Source organism: Acipenser ruthenus, chromosome 9 (assembly GCF_902713425.1).
Source record: "Acipenser ruthenus chromosome 9, fAciRut3.2 maternal haplotype, whole genome shotgun sequence".
In the NCBI taxonomy this organism is placed as follows: Eukaryota; Metazoa; Chordata; class Actinopteri; order Acipenseriformes; family Acipenseridae; genus Acipenser; species Acipenser ruthenus.
The window spans coordinates 51128149-51144942 of record NC_081197.1 but is presented as its reverse complement, the minus strand read 5'-3'; the positions used below and the strand labels follow the sequence as shown (position 1 = coordinate 51144942).

The 16794-nt window shown below is 38.0% G+C and overlaps 1 protein-coding gene across 1 annotated transcript; it reads right to left on the bottom strand.

The window, feature by feature from the left end:
• Positions 1-8253, bottom strand: si:ch211-218d20.15 (uncharacterized). Its single transcript, XM_034009620.3, has 8 exons — positions 7968-8253; positions 6772-6890; positions 5876-5936; positions 3156-3223; positions 2652-2754; positions 1824-1942; positions 1462-1607; positions 1-871 (listed from the first exon to the last, which is right to left on the bottom strand). Exons 1-8 carry the CDS (start codon positions 8062-8064, stop codon positions 766-768), a joined length of 819 nt encoding a protein of 272 aa, XP_033865511.1. The 5' UTR covers positions 8065-8253; the 3' UTR covers positions 1-765.
• Positions 8254-16794: the final 8541 nt, after the last annotated feature.

Genomic DNA, 16794 nt, shown 5'->3' with positions numbered 1-16794 from the left:
TCCATATTAGCTCTGTTTATTGTACAACATTAAAATCCTTTTTCACAGCTAAAGAGTTGAATTGGGCCCATTGTCAGCTTAACATTACACTGGGGATCGATTTTAAAGATCTGGTGGACGGAAACACTGCTGTTATTCAACTCTGTATTGATACAGGTGAGTGTTTCCTCCTGGGTTGATTTACATTACTACACACTGTACAATAAAAATGAAAAAAAACACCAAAATGAGGTTAATCATTTTTAGGATGCTGGTATTAGATCATTCAAATAGACCCCATAGGCTGATTTTAAAATTGGTTATCTAATCCTATATATATTCCTCATCAAGGATTGCACGTTCAAAGATATTCTACATGATCTGTGACACATCTTAATTGCCAGTACAATCTAATGTAAAACCTTACTTGGATGTAGACTTGGTATTCCATTAATAAATGAAGTAATGCTAACAACAGCCCCACCCCCCCAAGTTACTGTAAGCATATGGCATGCCTCAAAAGTTGTTTACCCCAATGTAAACAAACCAGCCCAAAGTACCCTGTCTTTAATTTTCCCAATCCATTTTTAAAACTATTATAAATATAATTCATAAATAAACATTTGACACAGAAATACACATTACATAAAACAGTTGCTTACACCCAGATTTCATCCTATGAGAATCCCTTATTGAAATCACTGTAGCACTTTTTTTTTTTCTTTTATACAAAAGTATGGAAATTGCACAAATCTGCAGCACCTGAATTGGTGCTGCTGACAGCTTTCAAGTTAAATTCATAACAAAAGACATTGCTGGTGTGAGGTCTTCAATGAGCTCATCTGGGAGTGCAGACACTGATGCTGTAACACTATGAGTCACACTGAGTATCCTGTGAGAAAAGAGGAGGGAAAAAAAACAACTTAATACCGACATCCAAAAATGTATGAACCTGATTTTACTGTAATTAATCTGTGGTCAATAACCCTAAAGGTGAGCAGCAATTATAATCATTAAAATAGTCCCCTTAAATGATATTACTTTGTAGTTTTCTTATATCAACAAGTGTTATTGTTTTTTTCTGAAAATATCAGCTATATAGGTGCTTCTTGATTCAGTGCTACATTTTGAATTTTGAACATCTGGTATGCAAATACAGAGTTAAACTTGGTTTTCAACAGACCCAGGTCGTGTTTTTCTCAAAAAGATAATTTTCTATTGGTAACCCAAACAATATAACCTTTAGTAGACTATGCTGGTTCAGTATAAACAACTGCAAAGTTGGTTCCCATCTATAATAGTGCTGCAAGTTTTACTAAATGCAGATTACAACCAGCACCACTGTACTCTCTATGGAACTTAGAAATGTACACTGGAAGTGCTCCAAGTTACTTACTTCTCTGTTAGAGACATATAACTCTACCTATTCAATAAGACCAAATGATGTGCCTACTCAACATCAGAAGGAAGAATGTCTCCTACCAGCTGACATAATGTGCAGGTAACTGCGGCTCCTGCTGGGACGCATCTTCTTTGACCAGCGACGTTTTAAGCGCCTTGAAGTTTGCCTCAATGTCTCTTTTTAGAACAGATAAAGGCAGGACACCTTTAAATGAACTGATAACTTGCTGTGGAAAAAAATATATTCATTAAATCTAGTTAAAAAATAGGAAAGGACGGGTGTCGCAAAATTGCATCCAAAATATTGATTAAAAATAAAATCAGAATATCGCTACAAAGGTGCTTTTCTCAATAGAACCTAGTAATGACAAGCTCAAACAAATGGAAAATGTGGACTGAGGTACAGATAAACACAGTCAGTACAAAGCATTAAGTACACTTACATATAACACTGACAGCTGGTGGGCTATATATTTGTGACTACCCAGATGCTGCACATCATCTTCTAACTGTTGGCTCAAGACAAGCAACTGGTTCAGTTTCCCAATGTGCGGAAAGTAATCTGTAATAAATCCTCGAAAGTTATTCTTTTATTTATTTTATTCTCAAACAATTTCTACAATAGTAACACCTCTTTAGTTTATTGCGGTAAAAGCATAGCAATGTGTTGTATAGCACAAGGGAAGCATATTAAAAGGTAATGCACATGCAAAAATGGCAAATCACTAGGAACTATCAATACATTTTAAAAAACTAATTAACCATGGTAAAACACGGTAAGTACATACAAGCATTGGAAAAGGCATGTCTATAGTCATTCTCTGATTTAATTTTACCTGTAATATTTTGTATTTATTGGATCTTTGAAAATATTACATACATCTATCTGGAAATCACAATTAATATTAAATAACTAGTTCTTCCTAAAAGCAAGAAATTTAATTTCAACTTAAACAAACTATATGTAATCACAACAAATGTACTCTGCACTGCCACATTTTACTTCCAGGCAACATTCAATTTTGTTGTTTATTTTTATTTCATTTTATTGTAACAAGCCCCCTAAATTGGTTTCTGACTCCTTTGGTAAGGTACAGCTGTGAACACGTCAGAAGCCACTGTTTGAGGTATTAAACTGTAAAATAATAAGATTTCAAATGGCTTTTCCATTTTTACATTTCTACTGTATTATATAAGGAATCAAATGCAAAAAAAAGCATCTGCATATTCATACAAGAAAAACACTGAATGCAAAACTGCTCACCACTTACCATCCATTGATGGTCTCTCCAGCATGTCTACAGGCCTTCCGTGAATAATGAAGATTTCCACTCGTGGAAACATGGCTGACAGACCCACTACATCCAGGTAATCCTTAGGCAAAGGAAAACAACAGAGTTGAAGTTTGTACTGTGACACGACAAACTAAGGAAGCAGTGTTTAGTTAACTTGTGATGTTTTTTGTGGGAACTGTAAGAGTATGAAAACCACACGGCCTGATACACTGAACTTGTTCTGTATTACTTTATGCATTAACGTGTCATTAAAAAGTAGTTGCTTTACACTATTAGTGAGTCCTTAAAACTATATTGTAATAAACTGTTATCTCTCTAACATGTGTACAGTATACTGTAGAGTATTAACCAGGCTTTACACTAAAATGTGACCACATCGTCAAGGAATAAAACTTTAAACAGATATTGCATTCACTCTTTTATACTTCATTACTGTTTAAAATGAAAGCGTTAATATACATTTGAAAACATGCATGTTACCTCTAGCTGTGGTAAAGGTTCTGGTAGATGCTCCAGACACTGGTTCATCCTTTCTACAAGATCTGTACCTGGATAACAGTATAGTGAGGCAAACACAGATTAGCCATACATACACCCTTAAAGTAATTGTAGCTAACAAAATAGTTCCATACATTTTCTCTGCCATGTACAGTACATCTGTTAGCAAACACTTATTTTCATTTTAATACATGATATCTGGTACTGCACTAGGTTAATAAGTTTGCAAGCCATGCTTTTAGACTGTCTTGCACTTCCTGGGTCGTCGTCGTCTTCTTCTGATTAGAGGAAGTTGGCGCATGCCATCTAATGCCCTTCTATAATATCTTCGTCTAGATACATCCACATTTTCCAGCAGTCGGCATGTATTGTAATATATGTTGTTATTTCCCTTTTTGTTTTCCCTTCCCCTCCTTCAATATTCTTTGTATTGATAAATGATCCACCTCTAATGCCATCAACTGATTTATTAATACCTCTCTTTGTTGTTTGAAATTATTACATTCTAATATATAATGTTGTACAGTTTCTAACCTTTGACATTCTCCACATAATCCATCTCCATGTTTCCCTATTCTAAACAGATGCTGACTCAATGCTGTATGTCCAATTCTCAATCTGTTCATTATACCCCTATTCAGTTCCCCTCTAGATGTTTCACTTCCTATCCTGACCTTTGGCAATATATCATAATAAAATCTTCCCTTATGATTGTGTTCCCATTGATTTTTCCATAATTCCATATTTTTTTGTTTAGTTATTGCATTTATTTCTGCCTGGCACAGAGGGAGTACCATTATTATTATTATTATTATTTGTTTATTTAGCAGACGCCTTTATCCAAGGCAACTTACAGAGACTCAGGTGTGTGAACTATGCATCAGCTGCAGAGTCACTTACAATTACGTCTCACCCGAAAGACAGAGCACAAGGAGGTTAAGTGACTTGCTCAAGGTCACACAATGAGTCAGTGGCTGAGGTGGGATTTGAACCGGGGACCTCCTGGTTGCAAGCCCTTCCTTTCTATCCACTTCCTTTCTCAATAACCAATTTTTGCCATCAAATCCACCTGTTCATTACCTAGCACGAATGGCTTGGTACCCATGCAAATATAATATCTATGTCTCTGATTGCACATTCATTTAATGCTATTAAAATATCATATATAATAGCTTTCCTGACTCCACTCCCTGTCTCAATAACATTCAGTGAACTCAAGGAATTAGTAAACAGGACTGCTCTGGCTGGTTTTATTTCCATCACTGTACGTATCGCTCCTAACAATGCCAGTGCTTCAGCAGTAAATATATATAGGTGATCAGATAATCTTTCCCTTCTACCAAACTCAGGTATATATATATTGCCATAGCCACTTTTCTGCCCTTGGATCCTTTGATCCACTTCCTGGGTCAATTCACCTGGAGTGTTAAATTGTCCCAACCCCTTAACTGACTTCTTTCCTGCCAATAAGTAATCAGCTGCTTCCCATAATGACAGACATGCTTGCAGCCAGTAACATGCTTTGACGCAGAAGGCTCTGCTGGAGTGAAATGACCATGGAAGCAAAGCAATAACAGACTTCCTGGGAGGCAAAGCAAGCAAACTAGGAACTTAGTGTAGTACCAGGTGTCTGTTTTAAAATGAAAATACATGCTTGCTATGTGTTTCTATCAAAAATGTACACTTGAGACCTATGTAGCTAATGGAGGTGAACAATTCTTAAGATTAATGGAATTATTTTGTCAGCTACAACAATTGTAGACTATTGCACACCCACCAAAAATATTTTAATGAGACCGATGAAGAAGAAGAACCAATCAAGTAGGACTCTGGGCTGGACTTGTGCACAATTTGTTTGTAACCTATTTATTGTGTATATGTGCACACACATGCACTCTTTCACGTTAGTTTTCATGATTTTGAGGACCCACTAGTTACAAGTAAGTTGCCACAAGTATTAATTTAGGACATCAGCTGTACATTATAATTTACAGTAGGGAGTGGGTGAAAGTCGAACCAAAACAAAACTAAACCAATGCGAAACGTCTGTAGTCTATATGATTTATGTGTGAGTGCATATGATTTTGTAAACTGAAAATAGTAATTTTAAAAGAAAATAATCACACAATAAACCACTTACAGACATAGGATAAATATGTTTTTAGCATAAGGTGTTGGCTACATAAAATCATAGACCACAAGGTAGTTTAAAAATAAGTTTACTACAATCTACAATCTATAAAATAATATTAAAATATACTTGCATGTCTAGCCAATAATCTCCATGATAATTACACAAAACTACACAATATATATTGAAAACATTACTATATCAAAGTGCTATTTCAAATAAAATTTGAAACAGATTATTCTACAATAGTGATGTTTCAGTGCTTGTCAAATTGGTGCACCCAGAAATTATGTCAGAGGAAAAACTGCAGTTTACTGTAAAGTTTAGTAAAGAAAACTGTGGTGTTCAGATGCAAGGGAGATATCTAATGATTTTAATGTTCCAATGGCAAAGAAGAGACTAAACATGACATATGAGAAAAGGTAAACGTGTACAAAACAACAAGCACATCAAAATAAAAAAGCTTTCATACCTGTCCATAGTCACTGTAAGGAAACCACAAGAAGCCTCAACTAGGTATACAAAAAGACTCAGACAAATCATGCAAATAGATTTATAAAGTTAAACTCACCTTGCCTGTGGAAAGCCTCTGACTCAATAGGACTAATGTCATGCCTGAGTTGTTCCTGGAACTGTTAAAAGCATAGGGAAAGCACTCAGAATTCAACATAAACACGGAATGAGAAAGGAAATCCACTCTTTCATAATGCATACACAGTTTTTTCTACCTTCACGAGAGTCTATGTCTTCATTGTTATCTTTTTGCTATATTAATGTGATCTGTACCTAAATATGTTTATAAATATGCAATAAACCGAACCAGTGGTACCTTCTTTTTAGTCTCAGTTGAAGCCAAGATCAGCTATTGAATAAAAACCACAAGGTGCCATGTGCCTGTCTCACCTGGTGTACCTGAGCTCTAATGAGGAGATCAAGCTGGCCTGTCTCACCTGGTGTACCTGAGCTCTAATGAGGAGATCAAGCTGGCCTGTCTCACCTGGTGTACCTGAGCTCTAAAGAGGAGATCAAGCTGGCCTGTCTCACCTGGTGTACCTGGGCTCTAATGAGGAGATCAAGCTGGCCTGTCTCACCTGGTGTACCTGAGTTCTAATGAGGAGATCAAGCTGGCCTGTCTCACCTGGTGTACCTGAGCTCTAATGAGGAGATCAAGCTGGCCTGTCTCACCTGGTGTACCTGAGCTCTAATGAGGAGATCAAGCTGACCTGTCTCACCTGGTGTACCTGAGCTCTAAAGAGGAGATCAAGCTGGCCTGTCTCACCTGGTGTACCTGGGCTCTAATGAGGAGATCAAGCTGGCCTGTCTCACCTGGTGTACCTGAGCTCTAATGAGGAGATCAAGCTGGCCTGTCTCACCTGGTGTACCTGAGCTCTAATGAGGAGATCAAGCTGGCCTGTCTCACCTGGTGTACCTGAGCTCTAATGAGGAGATCAAGCTGGCCTGTCTCACCTGGTGTACCTGAGCTCTAATGAGGAGATCAAGCTGGCAGCACAGAGACAGCACCTCCAGAGCAACCTGCTCACTGCTCAGGTGAATGGGCTGCAAGGGTTTCTTAATGTTGACTTCCACTGGAAAAACACAATATGACATATGCATGCAAAACACTGTTTTTACACTGGAGTCGGATGTCATCGTATTCTAGTCATGAACATAGCATCCCTGTAACATATAAAAGCTGCATCTCCCTGTTGGAAGTACGTTTTTAAACAGATCTGACAGACTTAGATAGAGGGTTGATAGCAGGCACTCAGTCGGCAGGTGCATCTATACCAAATGTCTATGGTGATCCTACAGACCTTTGACAGTGTTATAGTAAGTATTACATTGTTTTGTTCAACCCCTGTAGTACACAGTGAAACGCAATGGTACTCTACAGTATGACACAAGATCAATCAATCAGTCTTTATTTTATATAGCACCTTGCATAGTGGACCTCCTTCACAAAGCGCTTTACAAGATGTAGCAATCTCGATGAACGCAGACAGGCGCATCACACAGGGCGAGGCAATCCACAAGAGGCGGACGGCGAGCGCGAACCCGGGACCTCCAGCACTAAAGCATAGCGCCGATACCGCTGTACAAAAGAGCCGGCTCCTTTGGAAGGAGCGTATATTGGGCTTATGTCCTTGTGTGATTACCTCATCTACCAACCCTACTGCTGCCTTCCCCCATGCAAACTACAATACTTTGCATACAGATACAAATATAATAAGATAATACAGTGTGGCACAAAACAGGCCAATGTATGAACGCCACACACTGACACAGTGCTGTAAAAAAAAAAAAAAGTGCTTGACACACCCCAGGTGAAAATCGGCACAGGTAAATAAGGACAGACTGATGCTCTGCGCCATCTACTGGTTTTAATGGAAACATGATCTTTCTTTATTCCTTAAAAATGTTCAAAATAAGACCAAATCACCACGTTATTTACTAAAATGATGTGCATGTGTTTGTAAATTGTTGTTTATAATGTATTTAACAGGAGCAGCCTTATGCAACACAAGAACACTCTTTCTAGGCATCACATTTTACATCCACATCTATTTTTCTTATTGTAATTGAATCTTATAATATTTTAAGCAGTTACACATTTTGCACGATATAGAAAGTGATGTTAATGAATTCATAAATGCAGCGCTTACCTTTGAATTTTGCATGATAAAAACAGGGTTGACATAGCGGGTCTGTTTTACTCACAGCTGCCATGCTCAATACACTACACCCAGCCAGTTCATTCATTGTAGGGAGGGGGTTGACTGTTGCACCGAGACAATGACATTATCAAATTCGTACTTGTGTCGGACTTTACGTGTTTTCCCAAATAACAACGATGTTATACGCTTTTTTGGAGCAAACGTAGTAAGCACTTGCATTATATATGAGTTATGATAGCGAGCAATTGTGGGTGGCCATTTGTGTAAGCGGAGTTTGGTTCAGTCGGTGATTATTTTGATGTTACGCCTGTTAGGAATCGTGCTAGAGACAGGGTGGTACATATACGTAAATGCAGAATGTATAGTTTTAAAAATGAAATAACATTAATCATGATTAACAATATTAATCAGCTAAATATTGAGGTATCCATAGATAGGTTATCATCTGCTCTTTGCAAAAACATTAACGATTTTAGCGAGCAAGCCGTCTAAGGGGGGTAAATGGGTCATCCAATGACGTGCCCCCATGCGTTCTGCATAGGTTATAATGGGCTACACTTTGGGGTGCTGCTGATCGTGGGGTACTGCTTGCTCACTAAAATCTTTAGTGTTTTTGCAAAGAGGGGGTTATACCCTATCTAGAGATACCTCGATATTTAGTGAGCAAGCCGTCTAAGGGAGGTAAATGGGTCATCCAAAGACGTGCCCTCATGCGTTCTGTATTGGTTATAATGGGCTACACTTTGGGGTGCTGCTGATCGTGGGGTACGGCTTGCTCACTAAAATCTTTAGTGTTTTTGCAAAGAGGGGGTTATACCCTATCTAGAGATACATCGATATTTAGTGAGCAAGGCGTCTAAGGTGGGTTAAATGGGGCGAAACAAGCGGGTAATATAGGGTACCGCTATGCTGCTGATACAGATTTGTTATTAATATTTTTGTGGGTTTTTTTTGTTTTTTTTTTAAAGAAGGATCGATTATTTTTTAAATAGTGGCAATATATTAATTGAGCAAGATGTGTAAGTGAGTTAAAACACATAGAAAAAGGACGCGCTGCTTTTTCAACTACATCGCAAATAAGGAACCGGGAATAAGTAACCAACTTCCAGGTGGTGTTTTACGGGGGGGGGGGGGGGGGGGGGGCGGGGAATTGTCAACATATGTATACTGTACCTACACATTTACATATAATTATATTAAATGCTGCGTGTATGACATGCGGTTATGAATTCTACAGTAAACGCGGATAGCGTATCTATTTGTCATGTCCTTGTTAATGCGTTTCTGTGCGGTTTTGGTTACTGCAGTTACCCCGTGTTTTGTATCCGCTTTGAAGCGTCTGCTCACCTGTGTTGGTGGTGACATGCCATTGATGTAATGTTAGAATCTCTTTGCAGCTTATGTCAAAACATATATAAAAATACCTCGCTTGTACAGTGAATCATTTCTTTCTCCAACCAGTAAATCCTGCTGGGCAACAATATTATTTCTGACTGCATGATTAGCTATACAATAGCACCACCTTCTGTTCAAAACGGATAAACAGTTTCAGCTAGTATTATTAGCACAACTAATAATAACAATAAAAAAGACACAACGTTAACAGCATTTGGTTTACCGACAAATCAGACGCAGTTCTTACAATTTAAAACGGGATTCTTGTGTAGCCGTTTAGTACGTTCTTATGTTGCACTGATCAGAAAACCAGACCTCGTTGATTGTAGTTTGCTCTGCCTCGCTGTATTTTAAACCTTTTTAACCACTAAACTGGGAGCAAGAGTGAGCCCCTAGTTTATGACACAGAAAAACAATTGTCTCCTTTATTCTCTCCAAAAATGGTTTGTTATGCTGAAACAATTTTGCAGTAAATGCATAGACATTAAATGTAAACATGTTTATGCAAGGTTACAACCTTCTTAAATAGTGTTCTAGAAGTAAGTGGAGCCGACAGAGTTGGATAGCTAAACGTTTTTGTACTGTGCTTGTAATGCTGAAGTCACATATTATTCAATCTATGGCAATGACAACTGGTTTTCATAAAAGGATAGTAGTACCACTGTAGTAACTTAGCAGTACCAAGCACTACCTTTTTGTAAGAGATTCTTATGAGGGCTTCAGCTAAAATCCATAATGATAATACATAACAAATAAGACAACTAATCAATAAAAACACACAAAGCCATTTTCCATGATTTGTTTTATTTAGTCATTTAAAAATGAATGCGACCCTATTACACACGCTTGGTTTCACAAACCTTGATCCGCACTATTTTTGGACTATATGTTACCTTGGGTAAGGGAGTCTGAGGTTAGACCTAATGGGGGTATCGCAGGCTATAAATCCAGATGTCCATGGTGTATAAATAAAAATGAGTGTTTAATCTTAGCTTGTAATAATAGACCAGAAAACCCGTCCTGGCTCCTGAACAACTATTTCCTGCTCATTTAACAGAAGCCAGAATTATCATCTTTCAGCCTTTAAATAAGAGACTGTGAAAGCAGGACACATAAGATATCTTTAAGGATGTGTCTCTTATTATGCCTTTAATTTAATTGTGAGCATGAAATGACCAGAAAGGTTACTCCAAACCCTGTAAATGTTAACACAGACAGGTACCTAGTTCCAATTTTCCTAATCTACTTGTCTCTACTTGTTTAGGCTGTTCAGTATGCCTGTCTAGTTGGGTCTGCTACTGACATACCGGTTATTGTATTTTTCAACTAAGAAAGATCCATAGTTTTCTGTTTGTAAGTACTGCAAGGTTTTGCAAGGGGGTTACAAGAGTTTATGATACAAAGATTGACATATTAGAAATTAATTTAAAAAGGCTGACCTTGAGTCTTTCTCCGCCTATCCAGGTACGGGTGCACCAATCATAGTGACGGCACAAGCAGCAAGCTGGTGATTTATGGAGGCACTGGCAAGTGCAGCAAGGTGAAATAAAGTAGCTAGTGGCCACACTGTAAAAGAACATTAATTGCATGCACTAAAGAGATATAAAGATCATTACTGACTGTCAGATTCTTTATTGATGTGTCCACAAGCATTCATGTTCCCCTTTAACAGTTGCCTATGAAAAGTATACTGCTGCACACACACATTAACACCTAGCTTAATCCGCATGCTGTAAACTCTTGCTGCTGGAGCAACATGGTTGTGTCCACTATGTTTCCTTTATAATCGTACCATGAGATAAGGATTATTCGTTTCCCTAGCCTCATATTTATTTGATTCACACTGTTATGCCCTACACATACTGGGGCAGGTGAATACATAGGCAAGGAATCTGTTGCCCACTCACCAAATATCTTACAGATACTGGTATAACTGAATAGATATTATTCCACCTTCAAATGCAAGCAAAGGGGTATCTGTCCCACAATACAGTGCTACTCTAAATATTACCAACAGGGGTGGGAAGTTTAACCCCTGTACAGCAGAGTTACTCTTGATTAGCACAATACCGTAGACTCAATACAGCCGATGGAGATTATTGAAATTCTCTCAATCTTTCTTATCTTCGGCCATGTTGGATCTGTCCGAATATGAGAATGGAGAGTGCTTCACAAAAGACTAGATCAAGATCTGCAGTTAGCAAAGACATGGAACTCCAGGTTTGTGTCTACGGCTGGAGCAAGGCGACAACTGTCAGAGGTTTGAAGATTCATCAAGTGAGAATGAAATGCTTGAGGGAGAAGGGACAAGGGCCTCGCATTGATCAATACTTGTTACGAATAAAATCCAGCGACCGGAAGCAAACCACAGTTCGCAGGATATCAGCACCCCTGTCATAGACGTGAGGAGGACATGCATGGATACAACTAGTGATGAACCTAATGATCCTTGCAAACCCGGTCAGATGAACCAGCGTAAGAGAGAAAAGAACCTCAACGGGCACAAGCCTGGAGTTAAATGGCCAAGAGCTTGTGAGAAAACTGAGTAGGACACAGTAAACATGGCTCTCTGTTTTACTTTGGAAAGGTTAAGTAGAACAGCTGAAAAGAAGCTGGATAAATTTGGGGACATCATCTATGGAAGTGAGAGGTTTGGAGTTGCAAAAAGGAAGGAAAAAATCTAGACGGCAGCAGGAGATTAAATGCTTAGTCAGAGAAAGGAGGCAGCTGAGAAAGCAATGGAGAAGAGCAGAATGGAAAAGTCAGAAGCAGGGACTCAATCTGTTACAAAGGGTCGTAAAAGATAAGCTTGCAACATTGCACAGAGCTGAGCGCCTACGGAAACGCTACAAAAAGAAGGAGCATGCGAGAACTAACTTTTATAAAGATCCATTCAAATTTGTAAAGAAGTTATTAAGCATTGCATCTCGCTTTATGCTGATGAAGTGTTATTATTTATTAAAAATGCCTCCCAGGCTCCCGAGTGGCGCATCCAGTAAAAGCACTTGCGTAGAGTGCAGGATGCGCCCTATAGTCTAGACATCGCTAGTTCGAGTCCAGGCTATTCCTTTGCCGACCGAGGACAGGAGTTCCCAGGGGGCGCCGCTCAATTGGCCGAGCGTCGCCCGGGGGGAGGGAGGGTTAGGTCGGCCAGGGTGTTCTCGGCTCACTGCGCACCAGCGACCCCTGTAGTCTGGCCGGGTGCCTGCGGGCTTGCCTGTAAGCTGCCCGAGAGCTGCGTTGTCCTCTGACGCTGTAACTCTTGGGTGGCTGCATGGTGAGTCCGCAGTGTGAAAAAAAGCGGTTGGCTGACGGCACACGCTTCAGAGGACAGTGTGTGTTCGTCTTCGCCCTCCCGAGTCAGCGCAGGGGTGATATTGGTGAGCTGAGCTTAAAAAATAATTGGCCATTCTAAATTGGGAGAAAATAATAAAAATAATTGGCAACAACTAAATTTATAAAAAAAAAAAATGCCTCTTACAAAATGTTTGTGAGGTTGCATCAATATAGTTTTATTAGATAGAGCAAGACATTGGATAAGAAGTTTAATAGCGGTACATAATAGAGTCCACATACACATATGAGGTGCTGCAAATCATTAAAGAATTAATAATCACAAAACTTAAGTTAATTTAAATTTGTGAAGGGGGCCTGTACATGGGGTATCTTGTACCAAATCAAGACGACTAAGATGACAAGAAGCCAGAGGAACATCATTGAATGAGCCTCTTCAATCATCTTGGTGGAAGCCCATTGAAGAAAGAAGCATTGGTGTGTTCAGGAAAATGAAGAAAACAAAAACAAACACAATGGACCAGCTTCTTTAGTCTAACGTTATACCCTATATGAACAGATGAAGGACTTTTTATCATTACAAGGGGCATCATTCCATCTGCTATCATCTGCAAGAAAACAATTATAAAAAATTATAAAAAATTTATCAGAAGCCAATCAGGCTGTGAAGCCAGGACAAATTCCAACAGATCTTGAAGGGTTTGCATCTCTTATGCAGCTAATTTCGTTTAAGGAAGTAAGTGACTGAATCTATGCTGGCAGTAAAGCTTGGGAAAAAAAGATTTGTACCTGTATTAGATAGATATATGTATAAACGAATATGTGTAATGAGATAAGCACTCACAAAAGCAATATATGGGATTCATTCAATTAGGTTTTAGCTGGGAGAATTGATTTTTGAAGATCAAACTAAAATAAAAATGGATCCACATATGATTTGTTTCATTAATAAATTTGCCTTTTTCTAAAACAATCTCTCCACTGGCTAAAATTATCTTAACTTACCTCAGCATGGTGAGGCAAATCAACCACAATCCTTCTCTAACCTGTCCAGGATTGCAACCTGAAACATCCCGATCGCATGACTCATCCCACACTTCAGTGCCTTTACTTGGTAAGCCACTGGAAGTCCTATAAAAATATCTTTAAATCATAGTACTGTTACGTATTCAAAGGCTACTTGTTCTAGTCATGTTGAGTTTATTTATCGCGGAGGTGAGCACAGTACCAGAGAAAAAGTATGATTACAGGAATTCACTGAACAGTCAACTATAAACAAATTGTGTATTGGGTTGAGGAGTTATATCGGAATTTTAAAAGCTTAATAAACGTATAATGAAGTGTTACATACATGGTATACATGTATAATAACTAACAATTACAAACAGAAATTACACTTCAAGCGTATTTATTTATAGCCTACAATCGTACATACTAAAATGCATACAAAAGTAGATACATAAGAAATTAAATTCCAACCAATATACATAGATGGCTTACCCCCACCACCCATCCAAAAACTAAATAAAAAAGTTTTTTTTTTTAAAATCTGTGCCATCTGATTTTTACCCACACGCCAGATAATCGCAATTCAGCATTGTATATGTGAATTTGTCTAAATAAATGTAGATTCTGCATGTCGAAAAGCAGAATTTTAAATGAAGTTTACAAATTATACACAAAAAGCAAATTAAACTTCCAACCCCTTTAGTGATGCTCAGTGCATGGAAATTTCTGGAGTCATGGATGTTCCCAGAGGCTTTTTCAGATAACCAATTTATTACCTGCACGTCAGAAAAGTCGTAACACATGGGAATACCTTCAAACACTTTCCATTGTAGTGGCTGTCTCAGTAAAAATGTAATGGCTTTACATGTGTCATTGTGCTTACAGTGTGTTACTGTTTAACAATCATGAGTTACCACAACATGGTAACTCAGATCACAACATGGTCTCATTTTAAGTGTTTTTTTAAACCCAAAAAGTAATAACTAAAGCTAAGGTTTACAATTTTAAAAAGGCAAACTATGAAGGAATGAAACAGAGACTAACAGAAGTAGATTCGAGTAAAATAGAGAAAACATCCACAGAAAAAAGATGGTTGTTTTTCAAATATGTAGTACTAGAGGCACAAAACAATTACATCCAAATCAAAATCTAAAACAAAATGGCCAAAAATGGTTTAATAGATCAATTAAAAAAAATATTCAGAGAAAGAAGGCACTTTGCAGAGCATTTAAAATGGACCAAGAGCAAAGTACACATAAAGAGTACTTGGAACTGCAAACTCAAATCAAAAAAGAAGTTAGAAAGGCCAAGAGAGAGATAGAAATGAGCATTTCTAAGGGGGCTAAAACCAATTCCAACAAGTTTTTCCAATATTATAACAGCAAGAGAACATTCAAAGAGGAGGTCAAATATCTAAGAGATACAAATGGCAAAATCATAGACGAAGAGAAAAAAATAGCAAATATATTAAATTATTACTTTTCACAAGTTTTTACAAAGGAGGATACGAAAAACATGCCCCACACGTCGACCTGTTCCTATTCAGTAACACAGAGATTGTACCGACAGACTGGAAAATTGCAAACATAATACCGATCCACAAAAAGGGAGACAAAACCGAACCAGGTAACTACAGACCAATGAGCCTGACTTCTATTATATGTAAACTTATGGAAACTATAATAAGATCCAAAATGGAAAATTACCTATATGGTACCAGTATCCTGGGAGACAGTCAGCATGGTTTTAGGAAAGGGAGATCGTGTCTAACTAACCTCCTTGATTTTTTTTGAGGATGCAACATCGACAATGGATAATTGCAAAGCATATGACATGGTTTATTTAGATTTCCAGAAAGCTTTTGACAAAGTATAAAAGATTAATTCTCAAACTGAATGCAGTAGGGATTCGAGAAAATGCATGCACATGGATTAGGGAGTGGTTAACATGTAGAAAACAGAAAGTACTGATTAGAGGAGAAACCTCAAAATGGAGTGAGGTAACCAGTGGAGTACCACAGGGATCAGTATTAGGCCCTCTGCTATTCCTAATCTACATTAATGACTTAGATTCTGTTACTTGTTACTCCCAGTAAAGTTGTTGAAGCTGACACCCTAGGATCCTTCAAGAAGCTGCTTGATGAGATTCTGGGAACAATAAACTGCTAACAACCAAAGGAGCAAGATGAACCGAATGGCCTCCTCTCGTTTGTAAACTATCTTATGTTCTTATGTAGAACACTCCCTGGCACCCTTTCCTTTTCTTCTTGTAGCTTCAACAGGCACATCATTGTTGTTATATTAAAGGACGGGTCTTGTTAGCAATTTTTAAATCAATGCCGACAATTATTTTAAATTTATACTTCATTTAATTAAGCATAACCATGAGGGGACTTTGTATGACCTTACAAATCCATAAACCATTTCATATTTTCAGTGTTAAGGAAAATTCACAGGTTTCCAGTTGATAAATACTTGATTCTTTTAAATAGTCCCTTCATACTTGATACACAACTTACTTTTACAGTTATTTCATTAAGCTGCTTTTTGCCACAGTATGAAAGCCTTATATCTCAGAAACTATCTGCGGTAGTGACTTCCTATTTGCAGAGCTATTTAGACCTGCATTTTCAAACTTCAGCCACTTGACAGTTTGTGATTTGTTTGGATTGACTAAACAATTCTGTGTTTGGATTGAGAATAGACGGGTAGCCAGGTGGGTTGATAAAGAGCTAGATGGGTAAACTAATTAAGCATTTTTGCTAGGCTGTCTTCCCCTGCATAGTTTACAGCACACACAGCTTGTGGTTAAGCCCACATGCCTGGTGAATGCAGATGGCTCAGTGTCTCATACTGTCACACAGGAGGAAATCATTCTGAGTTGCAGCTTTCAGGTGTGATATTCTTGGCTCCAATCCCCTGAAAAAAAAATCCCCTTTTTGGAATATGTAGATTTGTGTGTTGTATCCAAAAAAATTGAAAATATTTATTCACCCTGAAACCCACAGCCTGTCATACCCAGCAACTGAAAATATGAGATTTCATGAAAAAATTGATACCAAGCTCATTAATGGTTGAAGCTTTTGATATCTTGACTTTTGATAGCTTGTTTTATCATT

Excerpts from the sequence above, each read along its gene's own strand:
- si:ch211-218d20.15 (XM_034009620.3), bottom strand. The coding sequence starts at position 8,064 with ATGAATGAACTGGCTGGGTGTAGTGTATTGAGCATGGCAGCTGTGAGT. Across the intron at positions 1,608-1,823 it reads ACCAGCTGTCAGTGTTATAT|CAAGTTATCAGTTCATTTAA; the intron begins GTAAGTGTACTT and ends TTTTTTCCACAG. Across the intron at positions 872-1,461 it reads CCTGCACATTATGTCAGCTG|GATACTCAGTGTGACTCATA; the intron begins GTAGGAGACATT and ends CTTTTCTCACAG.